Source organism: Enhydra lutris, unplaced genomic scaffold, assembly GCF_002288905.1.
Source record: "Enhydra lutris kenyoni isolate GAN:26980312 unplaced genomic scaffold, ASM228890v2 scaffoldscaffold14, whole genome shotgun sequence".
Lineage (NCBI taxonomy): Eukaryota > Metazoa > Chordata > Mammalia > Carnivora > Mustelidae > Enhydra > Enhydra lutris.
In genome coordinates this window covers 10,928,638-10,947,376 of record NW_019154098.1, presented here as the reverse complement: position 1 = coordinate 10,947,376, position 18,739 = coordinate 10,928,638, and the positions used below count along the sequence as shown (strand labels likewise).

Below are 18,739 nucleotides of genomic sequence, written 5' to 3'. Positions count from 1 at the left end.
ACACTGCATCAAAAACTAATGATGTATTTTATGGTGATTAACCTAACACAATAAAAAAATAAATAAAAATAGAATCCCACACTGTATTATAATTATAGATACTTCCTGTTGTCTACAACTGGTCTTAATGAGTTCCCATTATCAATGGGACCAATTTGTGGATCTGGGGAGTATCTTTTATGGGAGTGGCTATTTGACAAAAGGCTGCTTTACAAACCCAGGCATCTTAACCAGCATAGTTCTATTTTTGGACAAAACTCTGATAATGACCTTACAGATACTCCTGCTGGGTTAGAGCCATGCTTTCTGCTGGACTTCCTTTCAAATGAGTGTCCCAGCATGCCAGCTGAATGCCCAGATAGGCTGGTAAGAACGAAAAGTTGTTCTTCCCTCTGACCAAAGTCAGGAAGAAAGGAACCAAGAAGGTACATTGGTCAGTTTTCGAGCTGTTTAACATAAAAATTTCCCCCCTACGTTTGGGAATTTTCACCCTATAATATTTAGTGGAAGGGAGATATAATTCTACTGTACAAGCTGAAATGTCAGATATATCTGTTTTCCAGGCACTTTTTAAAAAATGTTCTTAGTTTATTAATCCTCTCATGAAAAATCTGCACTTCTGGTGAGTGACTGGGCTAAGCCAATCAGCCACATCTACCCCAGGCTTTAACTCACAGTGCAAAGACGCAGGGGGAGCAGGGGGTTGGGGTAGGGCAGAGGCAGCCACATCCAGGTCCTGGGGGACTGCAGAAGGAATCCAAGAGGTGACAACTGTGTTGGGGAAGGTGACAGAGTTGGGAGCACAAGCAGTGGATTCTGCAGAAACAGTGAAGTCAGGATCCTCACTGGCCTAGGGTTCTGCTGTGATTCTGGCCCATCTGCTGAGCCCGCCTCTCCATCCTTCCCCAATTATTCTGTGAGCCACTACTCAGCCTATCTATAGACTTTTTCTTTTTTTTTTTTAATTTAATTTTATTTTTTCAGTGTTCCAAGATTCATTGTTTATGCATCATGCCCAGTGCTCCATACAATACAGGCTTTTAAATCAATCAGGGTTAGCTTGTTTTACTTATAATTAGGAGACATGTCTGAAGCCATCTACAGTATGTCCAATGCTCTACCATATGCTCACCCCTATTCTGTGCTTTGTATATATCTTCACTCCTATCATCTGCCTCAACCCCAGCAAGGTGGTTATTAAAATGCCATTTTACAGGGAAGGGTCTGGAGATTGAGCTATGTAAATCGCCCAAGGTCACACACAAGGAAGAAGTAGAATTGGAATTTTAAATCTGGCCTGCCTCATCAAGGAGCCCCAACCTCTGATTTTTCAGTACGTACTATATTGTCCAGGGCAGTTCTGGGCAGAGAGGGCACTGATGGATGGATGGGTAGAAGGGTGGGTAGGTGCAAGGATGGGTGGATGGATAATTAGGTGGATGGGTTGGTGGATGGTTGGATGAGTGGGTGAGTAGATGGGTAGATGGGTGGATGACTGGGTGGGTGGGTATTTGGGTGGATGGGTAGGTGGATGGTTGGATGGGTGGGTAGGTGGGTAGTTGGGTGCAAGCATGGATAGATGAATGGATGAGTAGATTGGGTGGATGGGGGTGGGTAGTTGGGTCAATGGGAAGATGGATGGATGGATGGTTGGACAAAAATATGTTTAAAAATAAAATAAAGTAAAAATAAAAATCAGCTGTAATCATTTTTATATTGGCTTAAAGAAAGTTATAAAGGATTTAAGGAGAAGAGCTATGTGATCACTCCTGAGGTCTCCAGATCACATCTGGGAATTATTTTTTTCCAATCATAATGTAAAAGGCTTTTGTTTTTCCACTTGAAATATAAAGGCAAGGCAAGCCAATATAATTACATTTCCCTGACATTCTCCTTGAGCCTTAATTTGGAAAGGTATTCTGTGATGAATAATCACTGGTTAATGAATTAATCAACCAAACGTAGAAAGGCTTTGACATTCAGGCAGACAGAAGTCACGGCAGACAGATGGGAGCATCCAGGCGCACACCCAGATCACACATGGAGCTGGGGGGAGGCTGCCGCGGTCCCTACCTGACGTTCTCATAACGGTGGATGTAGATCCGATGGAACTGGTGCTGCAAGTGCTCATCTTCAACATTGGTCATGTCATTGATCATTTCCAGGACGACAAAGCGGGGGAGCACAGACAGCACAAGCCGTTCCTGGAACAAAGCAATGCAGAGGGACAGGATTGTTAAAGCTGACCAGCAAATCTGAGATGGGGGAGGTATGCACCACACAGAAGTCTTGGGCCTCTTGGCTGACTTTCTTGAGGAATTGCTAACTTCATGCCATTCTTGAACACAACCAATATCTACCAAGCATGTGTTATGTACCAGGCACCATGTAGGATGTTGGGTAGATAGTGGTGATCCAAATGAATGGGGGCCCTACTATGGGGAGCTTACATGCTAACAGGGATACAAGCATTCAATAATACCCACTCAAATGTACCCATACACATTCACAAAACATGACAAGTGCCAGACAAGAACAGGTCATGGTCAGAGCATGACATGATTCAAACCAGGATAGAAAGGAACTTTGGGATGGACTGATGCTTACGCTGATAGCAGAAAGCTTAGAATGAGCCAGCCCTGTGTAGTGCAAGAAGGAGAGAGTACAGGGAGAGGAGGAAATCCTTTATCATCTTATTCTCTGATGGGATTTTTGGGGGGTGGTAGTTGGGAAGGCCCTGGTTTTGGGGGGTGTAATTGGGGTTTGGACCCTGTCTCCATTACGAGCAATCACAGCATTAGGTGAGCTTGGTCATCTCTGTGCCTTAGTTTCCTAATTTGGCAAATAGCAATAAAATCATCTGCTCCCCAGGGTTGCTGTGAACATTCTATGAAATAAAACCTGTGATGGGCCTGGCGTGAACTCCCACCCTCCTCTCTTCTCTCCTTGACTCTGCTCCCATGAAAAAGGCTTTATCAGTGAAGTGCCCCAGGAGCTTCATATGATGAAGCTTCTCCTCTCTTGAAAGCTGCCTCATTGTGAGACTGAGAAACATGGTTCTTGAAAATGACCCTGCATCATGTCCATTTTGTCCTCATTAGTGCTATTTGCCAGTTTCCCCGGTATCCATGGCCCTGCTCGTGCATTGTTGTTGGATGGGAGTAGGTGCTAATCACAGCTTTGAGGGGAATTCAGTGCCTGAAAATAGTAGGTGCTCAATAAATGCTTCTTAAACAAAGAGTGAACAAAGAGATGGCAGCGATGGTGCCCAGCTCATGACTGGATTCCCTACTGTGGCCAGCAACGTCTGTGCAGATGAAAGATGGTGAGGGATTCAGGAGATTATCTTATGCAGATGCTTGTCCTGGGGGAGGAAAAGGCAGGCATCACATGTAGGCAGCACTTCTGGGCTTACAAACAGCAGTGATTCTTAATGGCTTTGGGAAGAACTCACCACTCCCCTAGACTCTTGCGAATGGAGAGACATCTCACTGACCTGTCTCTATGGCAGGCAAAGTGAAGGTGTAAGCCCTGGTAAGAGACCTACTCTGGGGTTATAGACAGTGTCTTCTTTTTACTGACCACTCACACTGTAGCACACCAAATGCTTTGTACCTACTGTTTGATCAAAACCTTGTATTAATTGTAGGAGGCTGTAAGTTACAATGTTCATACCATTTTACATATTAGGACCCTGGGATCCAAAGAGTGCATGTGAAATCCAGCAGTCCAAAGTCATGCACTTGGCAAATGATTGGTGAAAACTCACACCATGCCTGTGGTCTCCCTCCTACTCCTCCACTGGAACTTGGATCATAATTTAGCCATTTATTCATTCAGTTACCATGCTAAGGAGAAGGTGCCATGTGACAGGTACAGTGCTGGGCGTGGAGAATCAGTAGGAAACCAAAAACCAACATGGTACTTGCCTCTGGAGAGCCAGTGTTCTAGAGGTAATAAACAGACCCTGGAAGAGATGATGAAGGGGAGCTGGTGGCTGCTTTAGCTAAATAGTCAGTGAAGGACCCTACGTGGTGACTGGAGTGTGGATCTGAAGGGCAGGAGGAACAGTCCTGTAGAAAGCTAGAGAGGGTGCTACAGCCACAAGGGACAGACCAGCAAGTACTGAGGTTTTGGGATACTGTGTCTTTTGAAATTCACTCATTCATTCACTCCACACATGTTTACTGAGATTCTGCTGTAGACCAATCTGTTAGCTGCTATGAATACAGGATTGAACAAACAGATGTGATCCTGAATTCCCTGGGGGGCTTATAGGCTCTGTCTCAGAGACAACAGGCTCAAGAAGTGATAGTCATGGTATCAGAGAGGTCCTGCAAGGGCGGGAGCTTGACAAACACTATGACAGTAAGTCCGGGCAGCCCCTTACTAGTAGTGTGGACAGAGAACCCAGTGACTTGGGGCAGACTGTTCCATAAGCCACAGATGAGGTCCTGGGAGCCTTGCAAGAACTGGAAAGGTAGAGGAAGGGAGGCTGGGCTTCTACCCAGTCTGTCTTCAAGACTCAGAGCCAGGCACAGAACAAGTGAGGAGAACTCGGATCTGCAGAGACTAAACATTTGGTGGCAAGTCTCAGGAAGAAGGCATATGCTCATTCCTGGTCCAGAGGCTGGCCACCTGAGCGTTCTAAAACAGGTGGTTATTCACATAAGCCATACATTCCTCCAATCATCCTGGACCTGCCCCTGGGATGCCTTCTCCAATTGCTCTGCTGAAGTGACAACACTTCCGTGAAGCACCCCTTAATCCTTTGCCATGTTGACCTACTGGTTTCTGCCCCGATGGTAACCACCACCAACCTCTGATTGAATGCAGGAACAGTTCTCTTGGATGACCTCCACTTACCAATGATCTGAATTACCTGACTCAGTGGGTACTCAGAGGGACTGCCCTCCCTCACACCTGTCAGCTGGACACTTACGGGGCTGAAAGTCGCCAGCTCATAAGGAGCTCTCTAAATGCCCACAGCTTCTATTCCACACCAGCCCCATGCTGGCCAGGAGCCTCTGGGCTTGCTCCCAAATGCAATCATGTCAGTTTATTTGTGAGTGGGCTCACTCTAATTAGATATTAAAATTTTTCAACAAGTAGGAATGAGTGTTGCTGTTTGTATGAAAATGGAATCGAATGCTTTGGGAAGGCTTGGTAATGCTGACTAACAAAAACATCACCACTGAATTAAGATGTGGGTGAGGTGTCCATGAACATTTGTGGGAAAAATGATAAAAATTCCAAAGTCACTCTGATGATGTTGCAAGTACTTTTAAATTCCTGCTCCATTTTTAAGGAACTAGAAGTCTTGGCTGGTGCACAATTAGCTATGGTCTCAATAAGAAACAATACATCAAAGCTAAAAATAAATGCCCTGGCCTTAGGGCACCTGGGTGGCTCAGTGGGTTAAGCCTCTGCCTTTGACTCAGGTCATGATCTCAGGGTCCTGGGATCCAGCCCCACATTGGGCTCTCTGCTCAGTGGGGAGCCTGCTTTTCCCTCTCTCTCTGCCTTTCTCTCTGCCTGCTTGTGATCTCTCTCTCTCTCTCGCTCTCTGTTAAATAAATAAATAAAATATTTAATAAAAAAATGTCCTGGCCTTATTTTAAAAGACCAGATAATACATTTACTATTTCATGTTTAAGTCATAAATAAAATGTTCAAGTATAATTTTTCAGTAGCTCCCCATTTTCACCTGCTCATCCAATGAATCAAGCAACCACATATCCTGATAAATTCCACTGTAGAGGTTTTACAATTCTTGTTTGGATGGCTGTCACCCTCCCTAGACTGTGAAACCTTGAGAGCTAAAGCGGCGTCCTGTCCACCTCCAGAACCCAACACAGGCTTAGGAAGGAAGGGGTAGCCATATTTATTTGGATTTCTCTGGTGGCAGATTGATACCCAACTCAACATAGCTTCAGAAAACTCAGACTTTATCCTAGGATACGGCAGTGTCTCAGGGAAGCTAAGGGCAAAACTGAGGCTCAGTCTTGGGAACAAAAGGAACTTGCCCTTGAACTTGGATTTCTACTTCTGGAAGTTAGCAAGAAGGCTCTCCCACTTCTCCTTTATTGAAAGCTCTTATGCCTTTTATCTTTGTATGCCTTATATCTTATGCCCTCTCTCTTTGGCTATTTTGAGGAGATTCTTGCTCAGTTCAAGACTCACCATGTGTGCATAAAGAGTCTGGTTGGGTCAAACATCTAGTCTTGCCTAAGGCTCATGGTCAGGTGCAGGGGCACAATAAAGATTGTGGTCATCACCGAAGTGACTATTCAGAGTGGGGGGGGGGTTGGGTACAGAGGGGAGAGAATACGTCTTAACCAAATGGGGACATGGCAGACAACAAAGATGCGCAAAACAGTGGCTAGTGCACGTTTGTGGAAGGAACCGATAAGTAAGAGATAAGTAGCTGTCCCTAAAAGGGGTCCGGCTTTGACCACCGGCGTGAAGAGCAAGGAACCTACAGAGAAGGTCAGTAAGCAGAAGCAGTCGTGCAGGCTGGTAGTCACGTGAACTGCCCCAGAGGTAGGTTCTGGCTTTGAACCTTAACTCGGCCCGTCCTTAACTCTGTGACTTGGGGGCCACATCATTTAGCTTCTCTGTAGCATCAGTTTCTCCATCTGTAACCTGGAGCTGATCATAACTACACGTCTTTGACAGGGCTGAATGATGAAGGGAGTTAGTATTGGTAAAAGAATTAGATGGTGTCTAGCATGCTGTAACCACATCCCAAATGTTGATGAAATTCACTGGCAAGCATGTTCTATTTTAAGCATTGTTTCAGAACTCGAATTGTACATGGGTGCAAATGTTTTCACTTTTAAAAGTAGGAATGTTACACAGGAAGTATGGGGAGGGTGAATAGGCAGAATATAAAAAGGCCATCTTTCTGCATAGTGAAAAGCTTCAGTCACACTTGTAAAAATGAAAATTCTTCCATTTTTATTACCAAAATCTTGACTGGCAGTTGAGTTTGTATCTGAAAGGGAATTATGGAACTGTCATCCGGAACTGTTACTGTTTCTGAAAGTTAAGCAAGACCCCAACCTTGCAAAAGGTGTTATTGAACTGGCTCCTACAAGCATAGTCCATACATGCTCCTCAGGCTTATTCAGAATAGTGAGGGAGCTGACAGTCCAGATAATGTCCGTGCCTACTTGGTGGGGGTCTAAGACCACCAGGAACTTTAGTTCTGCCCAGAAATGCTAAGACCAAAAGTTTTGGAGTCAGGCAAGCTTGACTTAAGTTCTGACTGAGCTCAACACCTGGCTTGGCTTGTGACCATGATAACCTATATGACCCCTTTGTGGCTCAGTTTCTTCATCTATAAGATGGGAGCAACACTGTCTGCCTCCAGGATTGTGGTTTACCCTCAAGCCCTTTTAATAGATGCTGGCATACAGTAGGTGCCTATTAAATAGCGGTAGTCATCAGGGATGCTTGAACTCATCCCAGTGGCTGGTTCACAGATGATAGCTTGCATTACTCTACAGTCTATAGTCCACAATATGGAACAGAACTTAAAGGAGGAGTAATAAAATTCAGATTTCAGGGAACTTTTTCTTCCTTTTCTCTTTTCAAGGAGTTAAGATTTTACCAGGTCCCTTCATTTAGTAGTTGCCAGACAAAGCTCTTTCTTCATTCTTTGATTTGTTTAAGCATTGCTGAATGCCTACTATATACTGGGAGACCCCAACATACAAGGCCAACCTTCACAGACTCTGCCTTCACAGACCAGGGCTCAGATCCTGTAACTTAGCTATATGTCCCTAGCAAGTGACTTAACTTCTCCAAACCTATCATTCTCATGTGCAAAATGATAACAGTAGCTCCCTTCTGGGGTTATCCTCAGGACCCAGTGAGATACATTTGATCAACATGCTTAGCATCCATGCTATGCCCTGGGAGTTGGGGGGAGGAAGTGGGGAGTGGTCCGTGTCAGGTGCAGGCAATAATGGGGTCCTGGTCTGTGGAGAATTTAAAACAATAGTAAGAGGATTAAAACTTGCTTCGCTTTTTACTATTATCACCATTCACTGACTATTTGAAACAATGCAGTGACAAAATACTCCTCTCCACTCCCAGGATAATGTTAATCAAATAAAAAGGAAGGCACATTTTTGCTCTGGTAATAAAACGACAAACCAAAGGCAATATGACGCTCGGGCATGATGCTGAGTTCTCCTGAAAGGAATTTAGTCAAGTGTGCAGGATAAAGAGCACATTTGCTGTATGCAGAAGACATTAGGTGCCCGATATGCTGCCAAGCATCCCCTCTTGAAAAATGCTTCTTTTAAGCACTTCTTATGGCTTGAGGATTTCAGTCCTTTTAGAGAGTGCCGAAAGTTCTTTCACATAAGGTTTGCCACTTTTCTCCGACACAGAAAAGTATTGCGCCATTTTCTATAAAGATACATTGATATATAGGTCAGAAATCACAATTGGAAGATCTGAATTTGAGTCTTTTTCTGGCATGCGCTTACTCACTGTCTGATCTTGGACCAGCTCCTTCATCTCTCTGAATCTGTTTTCTGAGGTGTAAAAGCCATAGTGAACTTCGTTCTGCCTACTTTGCAGAGGGGCTTCATTGAGGGTAAGATATTCCAGCTGGATATTATTGTGTCTTAAAAAATAAGGGTTCCCCAGTTAGAGTTAGAGAAGATCATTCAGGTAACAAGCAAAGATGAAGGGGATGGATAGCAGATGGCAAGTTTTGGGTGAGTTCACCATGGCTTAAGGTTCTCTGTGTGAAGGACTGGTGAGAAATGAGACTTGAGAATTCCTCTGGAAGTAGTTTGGAATGGTCCTTGTATCCTATGGCAAGGAATTCGGTCTTCAGCTAATAGGGAAATAGGGAGGCAACAATTTTTTAAGTCGGGGAGAAGGGAGGTGACATCATTATTTATGTGACTCTAGAGAACGGATTGCAAGGCTAGAGGACAGACAGAAAATACGTGACATAGGTGTTGCCATGTCTCCAGCAAGAAGAGCAGATCTGAAAGTGGGCCAGGGCAGCAGGCAAAGAGAAGGGTTAGATTGGAGAGACAAAGGAAAGGTACTGTGTTTGTATATGGGCTGGAAAATTAAATTCCCCAAGGGATGAAACAGCACAAAACAGAGGGAAAATGGTGTGTATATATGTATATAAACATATATATGCAAAGATAAATATATATATAAATTATACATTTAATTATAAATATATATAAACATATAGAGAGACAGATACAGATATAGATTGATCAACTGATTGAAAGACAGATACCCTACTTATACAGTAGCCTAAGAACCCAAAGTGTTCCATCTTCTCTATTTCCCTGTGGTCATTTCAGTGATGCCCAGCAATGCTGGTGGACCTACTGAACAACACAGAGCACCGGAGTTACACAATCTCTGTACACTGTAGTGGAAACAAGATGCAGTGCTAGCAGGGGCTGCTTACCTGCCGCCAGGGCTCAAGGAAGAGTGCAGACAATTTCCTTAGTACAAATCCCTCAAAATCTTAACCACTCCAGAGCAGCACCCCGACTGTCTCTTACATAGCATGCGCCAAAAGGAATTTGCTTGACAAAGGGCTGCTTCTGGTTTTCAAAACTCCTCATGTGGGGCTTGGCAAGGGAAAGCATGGTAAAGAAAGGGCTGTGCGTCTTTCTCTAATCCAAGAAAGACTAGCTCAGAGCTCTCTGCCTCTTCCTTCAGCATCCGTTGATCCCCAGCCCCCAAAACACTCAGCATACTGACTAGCTCCCACTGCTCTGCTGAAGAACTGGAATCTATGGGATGGGAGAACCTAGGTTTTAGAGGTGAAGGGACTTCTGTACTGCTTGTCCTTCTTCTACTAGTTGTGTGATTACGTAGCTGCATCTTTCTCTCTCTCTCTTTTTTTAAAGATTTTATTTATTTGTTTGACAGAGAGAGAGATCACAAGTAGGCAGAGAAGCAGGCAGAGAGAAAGGAAGGGAAGCAGGCTCTCTGCTGAGCAGAGAGCCCAATGTGATGCTGGGCTCGATCCCAGGACCCTGAGATCAAGGACCTGAGCTAAAGGCAGAGCCTTCAGCTGAGCCACCCAGGCGCCCCCACATCTCTTGATATTGGGGTGATAACACCCACCTTGGGGAGTGTTGAATGAATGAGATAACCTGTATAATACCTAATATGTAGAGGGACTCCATGAAAGCCACTTCAGTTTTTCCTTCCAGAGTGGCTGAACATGTAAGTCTGAATTCCACCTGGATAATGCATATTATGGTATACAGTAGGAACTCAGTAAATGCTTACTATACATCTCTTGTTTGTTGCTGTGCTAACAGATGGCCATTGTCATGTTAATTATTCCATGCTAGTAATAAGCTACTGGTCACAGAGTCAGCTATGTCCTTCGCATTCAATACTCCCGTTTCGGTTGTTTAGAATTAAAAGTGTTGGTCTCAGTGAGAGGGCACTTCTTACAGCTGAGTTTGGTGGATAAAATAGAGACTGGTCATTATATTCATGAGCATCCTCAGAGAAACCCATGTTAACCTGTACTAAAGAAACTCCAGCTCTGTCTTTTTCCATTTCTACCTTCCTATGGTCATAAATCCGAAAAGGGGTTCCTTTTAATATCATTCATCCATTTATTTAAGTAATCAGTCGTTATTCATTTTTCAAGCCCTTTCTTACTCAAAATGACACAATTTAATGAAAAAAGAAAAGGTTGCTGCTCTCACTGAACTTCAGACAAGTACATAAAGATAGTAGGATCGTCAATGCAATGATGGATGGAAGCGCAGGGGCAGTGTGAGTCCCATTAAGGACATCTTGATGCAGTCAGGGAAGTCTTCCCGGAAGAGGTGGTACTTGAGCTGAGTTTTGGTTCCGAGTAGAGGAAACTGTAAGAGCGAAGCCATGATGAGGTAACAGAGTTGATATATTTATAGCACTTCAAAGAGTTGGATATGGAGAAGATAAGGGCCTGGTCTTAAAGGCACTTCTGTGCTAGGCTAAGAAACAGTAACCTCATCTTGAAAGCTAAGGGGAGCCCATGAAGGATCTTTTTCTTATTTGTATTGAAGTTTAATTCACATAGAGGAACATGTTCATATCCTAGATGGACAGCTGTATGAGTTTTCACAAACTGAACACACTTTCATAAACAGAGCACAGACTTGGAAGCAGAACATGACATCACCCCCAAAGCCCTTTGTGTCCCCAGCAAGTCACTACTCCTTCCAGAAGTAGGGAACACATTGTCTAACAGACGTAATGCCTAAGGAAGAGCAGCAATCATATCCCCAAAGTATAATTCTGTCCACCGCTACTGCCACCACCAACACCAACTCTCATTGATTACTACCATGTGTCAGGCTCTGTAGATGAATCATCTCCTTTTGTCCTCATGGCAGCTCATAAAGATGATACTTCTAGTATCCTTGCTTTAGAGTTGGAGAAACTGAGGCACGCAGACACTAGAGAACTGTGCCAAAGGCACAGAACAAGTACATGGCAGCACCTGGATGCAAATCCTGGTGTCTCAATCCATTTGTAAGTGAGTTCTATTCACCAGCATAATGGATTATGCATTACAGAGCCTGACTTGGGGTTCATTCTTCTCTCGGGTGCAGTGGGCCACCTGGGGCTCCCTCTCCTGTCACAAGCTTTTCCACATCTTTGTATAATCTATTGTGGAATATCACCCACTACTCACTCACGCGTCTGATGAACTGATATGTGGGAAGCAGGTGCTAAGGAAGGAGTGGGTGGTGAGCTCTTGCTTTGCACTTCATTAGGCAAAACAAGAGATGCCCTTCTCTTCTGCTTTCTCTGTGCTTGTGGTCTATTTGGCTGGGAGAGTGAAAAGGGCTTCAATAAAATATTAACAGCATTACGGTTAACATCAGCACGGGGCACCACCCAGTTTTTGCATGTTCCAAAGAGATGCCAGGATAACAGATGTGAAAGATGAAATGCTTTGAACTACTGGAGTCAGAACTCCCAGTGCCATAGACCAGTTTTTCCTGTTCTCGAGCTTCGTATAATGGAATCACATAGTATACTCCCTTTTGTGTCTGGTTTCTATCACTCTACATCTAGGAAGACTGTGTCACTTGTGGGTCTCATGTTTCTTGACTTTCTGGCAGCCAGGGAAGTGAGTTGTCTACTACTCCTTCTTGAGACACTTTTTGGTTCTGGTCTGTGGACCTGCTCTTTTGATTTTTTTTTTTTTTTTGTTGCTGGCATGGTTTTCATTTTATTGTTATTATTATTTTACTTTTTAAACATCTTTGCTGATTGTTTCATGTCTATTTACCCCTTTAAATGTTGGGGAACTCCAGAGTTCAGTACTGCAGCTTCTTCCTTTCTTTATTTACACTACCTTCCTGGATTAATTCTTCTAGAACATGGCTTTCTACATCGTATATAAGTTAACCCACTCCATAGACTGTATTTCAACCCTAACCTCTCTGCTGGACTCTAAGCTCTATAGTTGGGTACCCACTTGACAGCTCCACTGGGATGAACAACAGTAATCTAAATTCACATGTCCCAGATACATGCTTTGGCCGTTTCCCATTTCTCAATCCAATAAATACCATCCTCTAGTCACATGAACCTTTCTGCTCCTTTGTGAACTTGTTCCCATCTTAAGGTCTTTGCATTAGGTATTCCTTCTTCCTGGACTGTTCTTCCCCCCATTTCTTGCTGGTTTGCCTTTTCCAACAGGTCTCAGTTCATCTGACCTCTAGTCTGGAGGAGCATTCCAGGTTCTTGTCACCTAGTCAGTTTCCAGAGTCATAGGATTCATCACAATGAATAATTTCATGGTTATTCCTTTGTTCATTTTCTCACTGCTTATCTCCTCTCATCTCCCCATAAGTCCATGAGAACAAGGATCTTAGTGGTATCCCGAGAACCTGGAGCAGTATCTGGGACATAGTGGGCACTCGATAAATGCCAGCTGGCTTGCTTCATGAATGACTCACACTGCATCTTTCAGAGATACTCAGGCTGAGGAATGGTGATGGATCAGAGGAGGACAAGAGGGAAACAGACAGGTGAGTTTAGAACAAATGAGAAGACAGTCCTTAGTGAGAGACCATCAACGGTTGGTGCCTTCATGACAGTCCTCTCAAGAGTGTCTGGGATCCCTGAGAATAAACATTTGAGAGCAGTTGATCCTCATGTAATTGTGTATTAACTGGCATATTCAATTGCCTAGAACATTCCTTTCTTCAACATTTAAGGAGAGCAGAAATTTCACGTATATAGGTCAATAGAGGTCTCTTAGGTTTTTCATCATGTGCTTTGCTAAACTTTATGTTCCTTCTGTCAATGGGTCTGGGATCAATTTGCCACACACACACACACACACACACACACACACACTGAATGATCAAAACTTAAGACTTTGATTCCTTTGGCTTTGTCAGGACAAAACAACTTACAAGTTTATAACAATGAAACCAGAAATAAGGCAATATTAAAAATAAAACTTAAAAAGTCCAAAACATCTATTTTGTGATGCTTTCCCAAGCCTGAAAATTGACATTTCTTAAATACATCAATGGAACCAAAACACTTTGATACTCTCTCAGGGCCCATTCATATTATTAAATCTGCTTTGTCGTCAGAGGTGAACATGCTATGTTCATTTAAAATGAAAAATGTTTCCTCTGGGGGCATTTAGGAAACCACAGGAATGAGGCCCCATATTTACCAGCCTGGGTCTTCATGCTGCCTGGGAGAAGAAAGAGATTTTGCTATGATGTAAGACAGATGAGGTTTGAGTTCATTTTTTAGCTGAGTGATCTTGCTTGAGTGTCAGTTTCTTTATCTGGGAAATAGGAAAGATATATAGCCCTCCACAGTCCTCTGAGGGTCTCACGTGGACGAGACACTAGAGTAGCTGATGGACGGTGGGGGTTCAACCAAGGCTGAGGCCGACTCTGTCTCTTTTCCTTCCCCCAAATTCCTTCCCTTCCATGCTTTAGTCTCCCAAAATGGACCAGAGGGGAAAAAAAAAGGTTTATATTAGATAATGTAAACATCTAATACTAGCTATTATATCTAATACAAATAATATAATATTAGACCTTCCACATTCAACACGTGCCTTTTTAGATAAGCTGCAATGATCTACATTTTCTCACTTCCAATAAGCCCTATAGGTGGGGAGAAAAATGAGGGATATGGTTTTTGATCAGTATTCTGCAGAGCTTCTGTGCAGGAGAATCAAGGACAGTCCAAACTTACTAAACATGGTAGATTGTGTGCATAATAATTACCCTCAGGTAGTACCCTCCCACATTGATTCTTGGCATGGTTGCACCACTTGTTTTGACCAATGGGAAGAAGTGGAGGTGAGCCATGTGTTTGTTCACTGGGGCTTGTATTATCTCTTGCAATGCTTGGAACCCTGAGACCACCATGTGAGTGTTCTTGCACTCCCTACTGAAGGATGAGAGGCCACGTGGTAGAGAATTGGATGCCTTGGTCTCTGGTCTGCCACATGGCTGGATGTGTGAGGGAGGCTGACCTAGATCACCTGAGAGCCATCAGTCCCATGAAGTGACTGGAGACACTCACCAAAGCCCAGAAGGAATTCCCAGCCAACCCACAGAACTGGAAGCTAAATAATGGTGATTATTTTAAGCCATTACATGTTGAGGTCATTATAAGGCAAAAGATAACTAATACTCCAAGTTAACAGAGATGAAGGAAAAGGAGTTTGATTAGGAGAAATGACTAAGAAAGGGACTGACATCTGAGCACCTCTGTGTGGCAGTTCTCACTCAATTTATTTCATTTGATCTTTACAGCTAACCCACAGAGCAAAGCCTAGATTGCAGCCAAGAAAAGCAAGAGAGATATTATATCTTGTCCAAGGACACACCACAAAGTAGGGGCTATTATCCTGTTTATTAGATGAGTTTACTGGCTCAGAAGTGAAAACATTTGCCCAAGAAACTAATTGTAAATAGCAGAACTGGACTAAAAAAAAATTGGTAAGTTTGGCACAAGAGCCAGGGTTCTTTTGAATACTCTTGATGAGGTACGTACAGAACAAGCTTCCAAAGCTGCCCCTCTGTCTGTAAATGAAGCTGGAACCCTGTCCACCAAAGCACCATTCACGTGTTTGCTTCTTTGTCCTTCAGTGGGCTGTCCACCTCCCCTGCTTCCTGTGTTTTGGAGTCAAGAGTGGTAGCCACCATCTCAGAGGGGGGATAGATGGTCTGATCCCAGGATGCTTCTCCATGGGGTCCTGGATCCCGAGGCATCAGAATTATGTACAAGCCATAGGCTCCAGTGAGAGACTAAATTTAGAGTCTGCTGGAATGGACATAATAAGGAGTGTGGTGGGCATGGTGGGAGTGGTGATCTAGCCCTCCATGCTCTTCCCACCACATGCAAATAGTGCAGCATCTTAAAAATTGGACTTTGTGACACATTTGTGAACCTGAAATCAAATGTAGTAGATCCTACATAGCATTGAAAATGAAATAAATAAAAATAGAAAACATCAGAATGATTTCCTGGGTATTTTCTCTGGGTTAAATGTGGCTTCATGGGCATTTTCTGTTTTAAGTATATGCTACTAGATTATCAAGTAAAATGAACTTCTTACTAACAGGTTTGGTCCAAAGAATGAGTAGGGCCTGAGTATCCCCTTTCTGAATTAAAGGGCCTGGAAAGTTAATTCCTACATTTCCCCAAATCCTGCAGCTCTGGAGAAGGTCTGGATTTTGTGAATTAGATGCAAGATCTAGAACACAGAGGTGAGACAAAGGCTGTTTTTCAGCTGCTTCTGCTTTTTGTCTCTGGCAATCATGGTCATGGAGATATTGGAATTTTTGATAACATCATTCCAGTGTCTAGTCGCAAGATTTGTGCTGGTCCAGAAGGTGGCCACCATCTGTGTTTTGCCAGGGCAGACCCAGAAGGTGGTGTGGCTCTGGAGCTAACAGCTGTGGTAGGGGTCTTCACCACAACTGGGAAGCTGGTCCACCAGGTCTAGGAGAGGAACATGTCCTGAGAGAGGATTTAACCCTCCTCCAAGGCCGATGGATGTGAAAAGTCCTCATGTGTAACCACGGCAGGAGGTGTAGAAGGAAGGCGCTTTATAATGTCATCAATACACAGCAATCTTTTCTAAAATTCTTCAGGCCAGGAGAAATTACATACACCCTGGAAGTCCTCCTGACAACATTTTTTGCAAATATCACGCCACATATCTCTCCTGTTCCATTACATATCCCCTAAACATGCATATTTGGCTCTGTTTAACTATTCAACTTGATTTCCATTGATAAACTTCAATTTTATTTTCTCGGAGTGTGTTCTTGGGAGCTGAATTGGACTCTGGTCCCAAAGAACACACAGCCTGTGGGGAATCCAAGATGTGGGATTTGTGATGACTCAACTCAATAAGCTCTGTCATGGAAACAAGAAGGGTGCACTTTGGACCCTGAATCATGACATGGGGGAGGGGAAGCGGGGACCTGCGGTGCCTGTTCCTCTGTCACACCACATTCATTTCAAGTAAGCCTCACCATAGTGAGATACATCAGATTATTACAGTTTAACAGAAAAGGAAACTGAGGCACATCAAGGTACATTTTCTATGGACGTTTACACAGCTACTGAGGTTTGAAATTGGGATTCAAACCCAGGTGTGTCTGACTCCACCATCCACACAGCAATGAAGTTGTCCATAAATACTGTAGGAATTTTCCCAGAAATAAATTTCTGGTTGAAATTCCAGCAAAGGAAAAATCAAAAGTCACAGATAAACTTGCGTTTGGAGCACTCTCTGCTATATTTCTCTTGATTCTGATAAATTCCTGACCAACCATGGTCAGGTCTGATAAATCCCATGACCAACCATTTTGACCAACCATCAAAATCTGTTATCACAGCATCCTCATTGGTGATGAGGAGCAATGTTATAAAAGCTACCAAGGATTGCTTCAATTTGCTAAATAGACATCTCTTTTGGACAACTGCAGATCTTGGTGTGGAAGGGACCTCCACACTGTAAGTTTTTTTCCCCTGTAAATATTTGACAGACTTGGCAGAACACAGTATTCATGTCTGGGACAGTAAACCACTTGGGTGTTTACAAGGGAAAGGCTTAGGTCCTAAAAGTATAGTGGGGGGAGAGGATATTCCACCCACTCCATGGGGCCAAGGACAGTGGCCCAATCCAGGTTTGTGGGTCATTAGACTTAAATACTTTGGAGGGATCCTCTTTAAGAAAAATATTGCAAGGGGTCCCTGGATGGCTTAATCCATTAGGTGTCTGCCTTTGGCTCAGGTCATATTCCCATGGTCCTGGGATCCATTAGAATCCCTGCTCAGAGGGGAGACTTCTTCTCCCTCTGCCACTCCTCCTCCTTGTGCTCTCTCACTCTCTCTCTCAAATAAATAAATAATTAAGTACATACATACATACAGTCTTTAAAAATATCACAAAAAATCAGTACACACTGGCTAGGGCCCTTTAGAGGGCCTTGGAAGGACATTTCAAGTGAAAGGTCCTGAAGCTTAAATTTCATTGAGAGGGAACCCATGGAATGGGAGAAGCAAATGACACTATAGACAAAGGGCTGATATCCAAGATCTATAAAGAACTCCCTAAAATCAACACTTGAAAACAGATAATCACGTCAAAAAATGGGCAGAAGACATGAACAGACACTTCTCCAAAGAAGACATACAAAAGGCTAACAGACATATTAAAAAATGTTCATCATCATTAGCCATCAGGGAGATTCAAATCAAAACCACATTGAGATACCACCTTATACCTGTTATAATGGCCAGAATTAATAAGACAGTAAACAATAAATTTTGTAGAGGATGTGGAGAAAGGGGAACCCTCTTACACCGTTGGTGGGAATGCAAGTTGGTGCAGCCACTTTGGAAAACAGTGTGGAGATGCCTTAAGAAATTAAAAATAGAGCTACCCTATGACCCTGCAATTGCACTACTGGGTATTTACCCCAAAGATACAGATATAGTGAAAAGAAGGGCGATCTGTATCCCAATGTTCATAGCAGCAATGGCCACAACCGCCAAATTGTGGAAAGAGCCAAAATGCCCTTCAACAGACGAATGGATAAAGAAGATATGGTCCATATATGCAATGGAATATTATGTCTCCATCAGAAAGGATGAATACCCAACTTTTGTATCAACATGGATGGGGCTGGAGGAGATGATGCTGAGTGAAATAAGTCAAGCAGAGAGAGTCAATTACCATATGGTTTCACTTTCTTGTGGAGCATAAGGAATAACATGGAGGACATTAGGAAAAGGAAAGGAAAAGTGAATTAGGGGAAATCGGAGGGGGAGATGAAGAATGAGAGACTGTGGACACTGACAAACAAACTGAAGGTTTTGGAGGGGAGAGGGGTGGGGGGTTAGGTGGACCTGGTGATGGGTATTAAGGAGGGCATGTATTGCATGGAGCACTGTGTGTGGCACCTAAACAATGAATCTTGGGATACTGAAAAAATAAAATTAAATTAAAAAAATAAACAATGGGGGCGCCTGGGTGGCTCAGTGGGTTAAAGCCTCTGCCTTCGGCTCAGGTCATGATCCCAGGGTCCTGGGATCGAGCCCTGCATCAGGCTGTCTGCTCAGCAGGGAGCCTGCTTCCCTTCCTCTCTCTGTCTGCCTCTCTGCCTACCTGTGATCTCTGTCTGTCAAATAAATAAATAAAATCTTTGAAAAAAATGTA

At 43.4% G+C, this 18,739-nt stretch overlaps 1 protein-coding gene across 1 annotated transcript in view; it reads right to left on the bottom strand.

Moving 5' to 3' along the window:
- Positions 1-18,739, bottom strand: part of LOC111146667 (adenylate cyclase 8) — a 222,267-nt gene that overhangs the window by 136,782 nt on the left and 66,746 nt on the right. Inside the window, exon 3 of the mRNA XM_022502313.1 lies at positions 2,074-2,204. Coding sequence (XP_022358021.1) covers positions 2,074-2,204 — 131 coding nt within the window. The remainder of the gene's footprint in view (positions 1-2,073; positions 2,205-18,739) is intronic.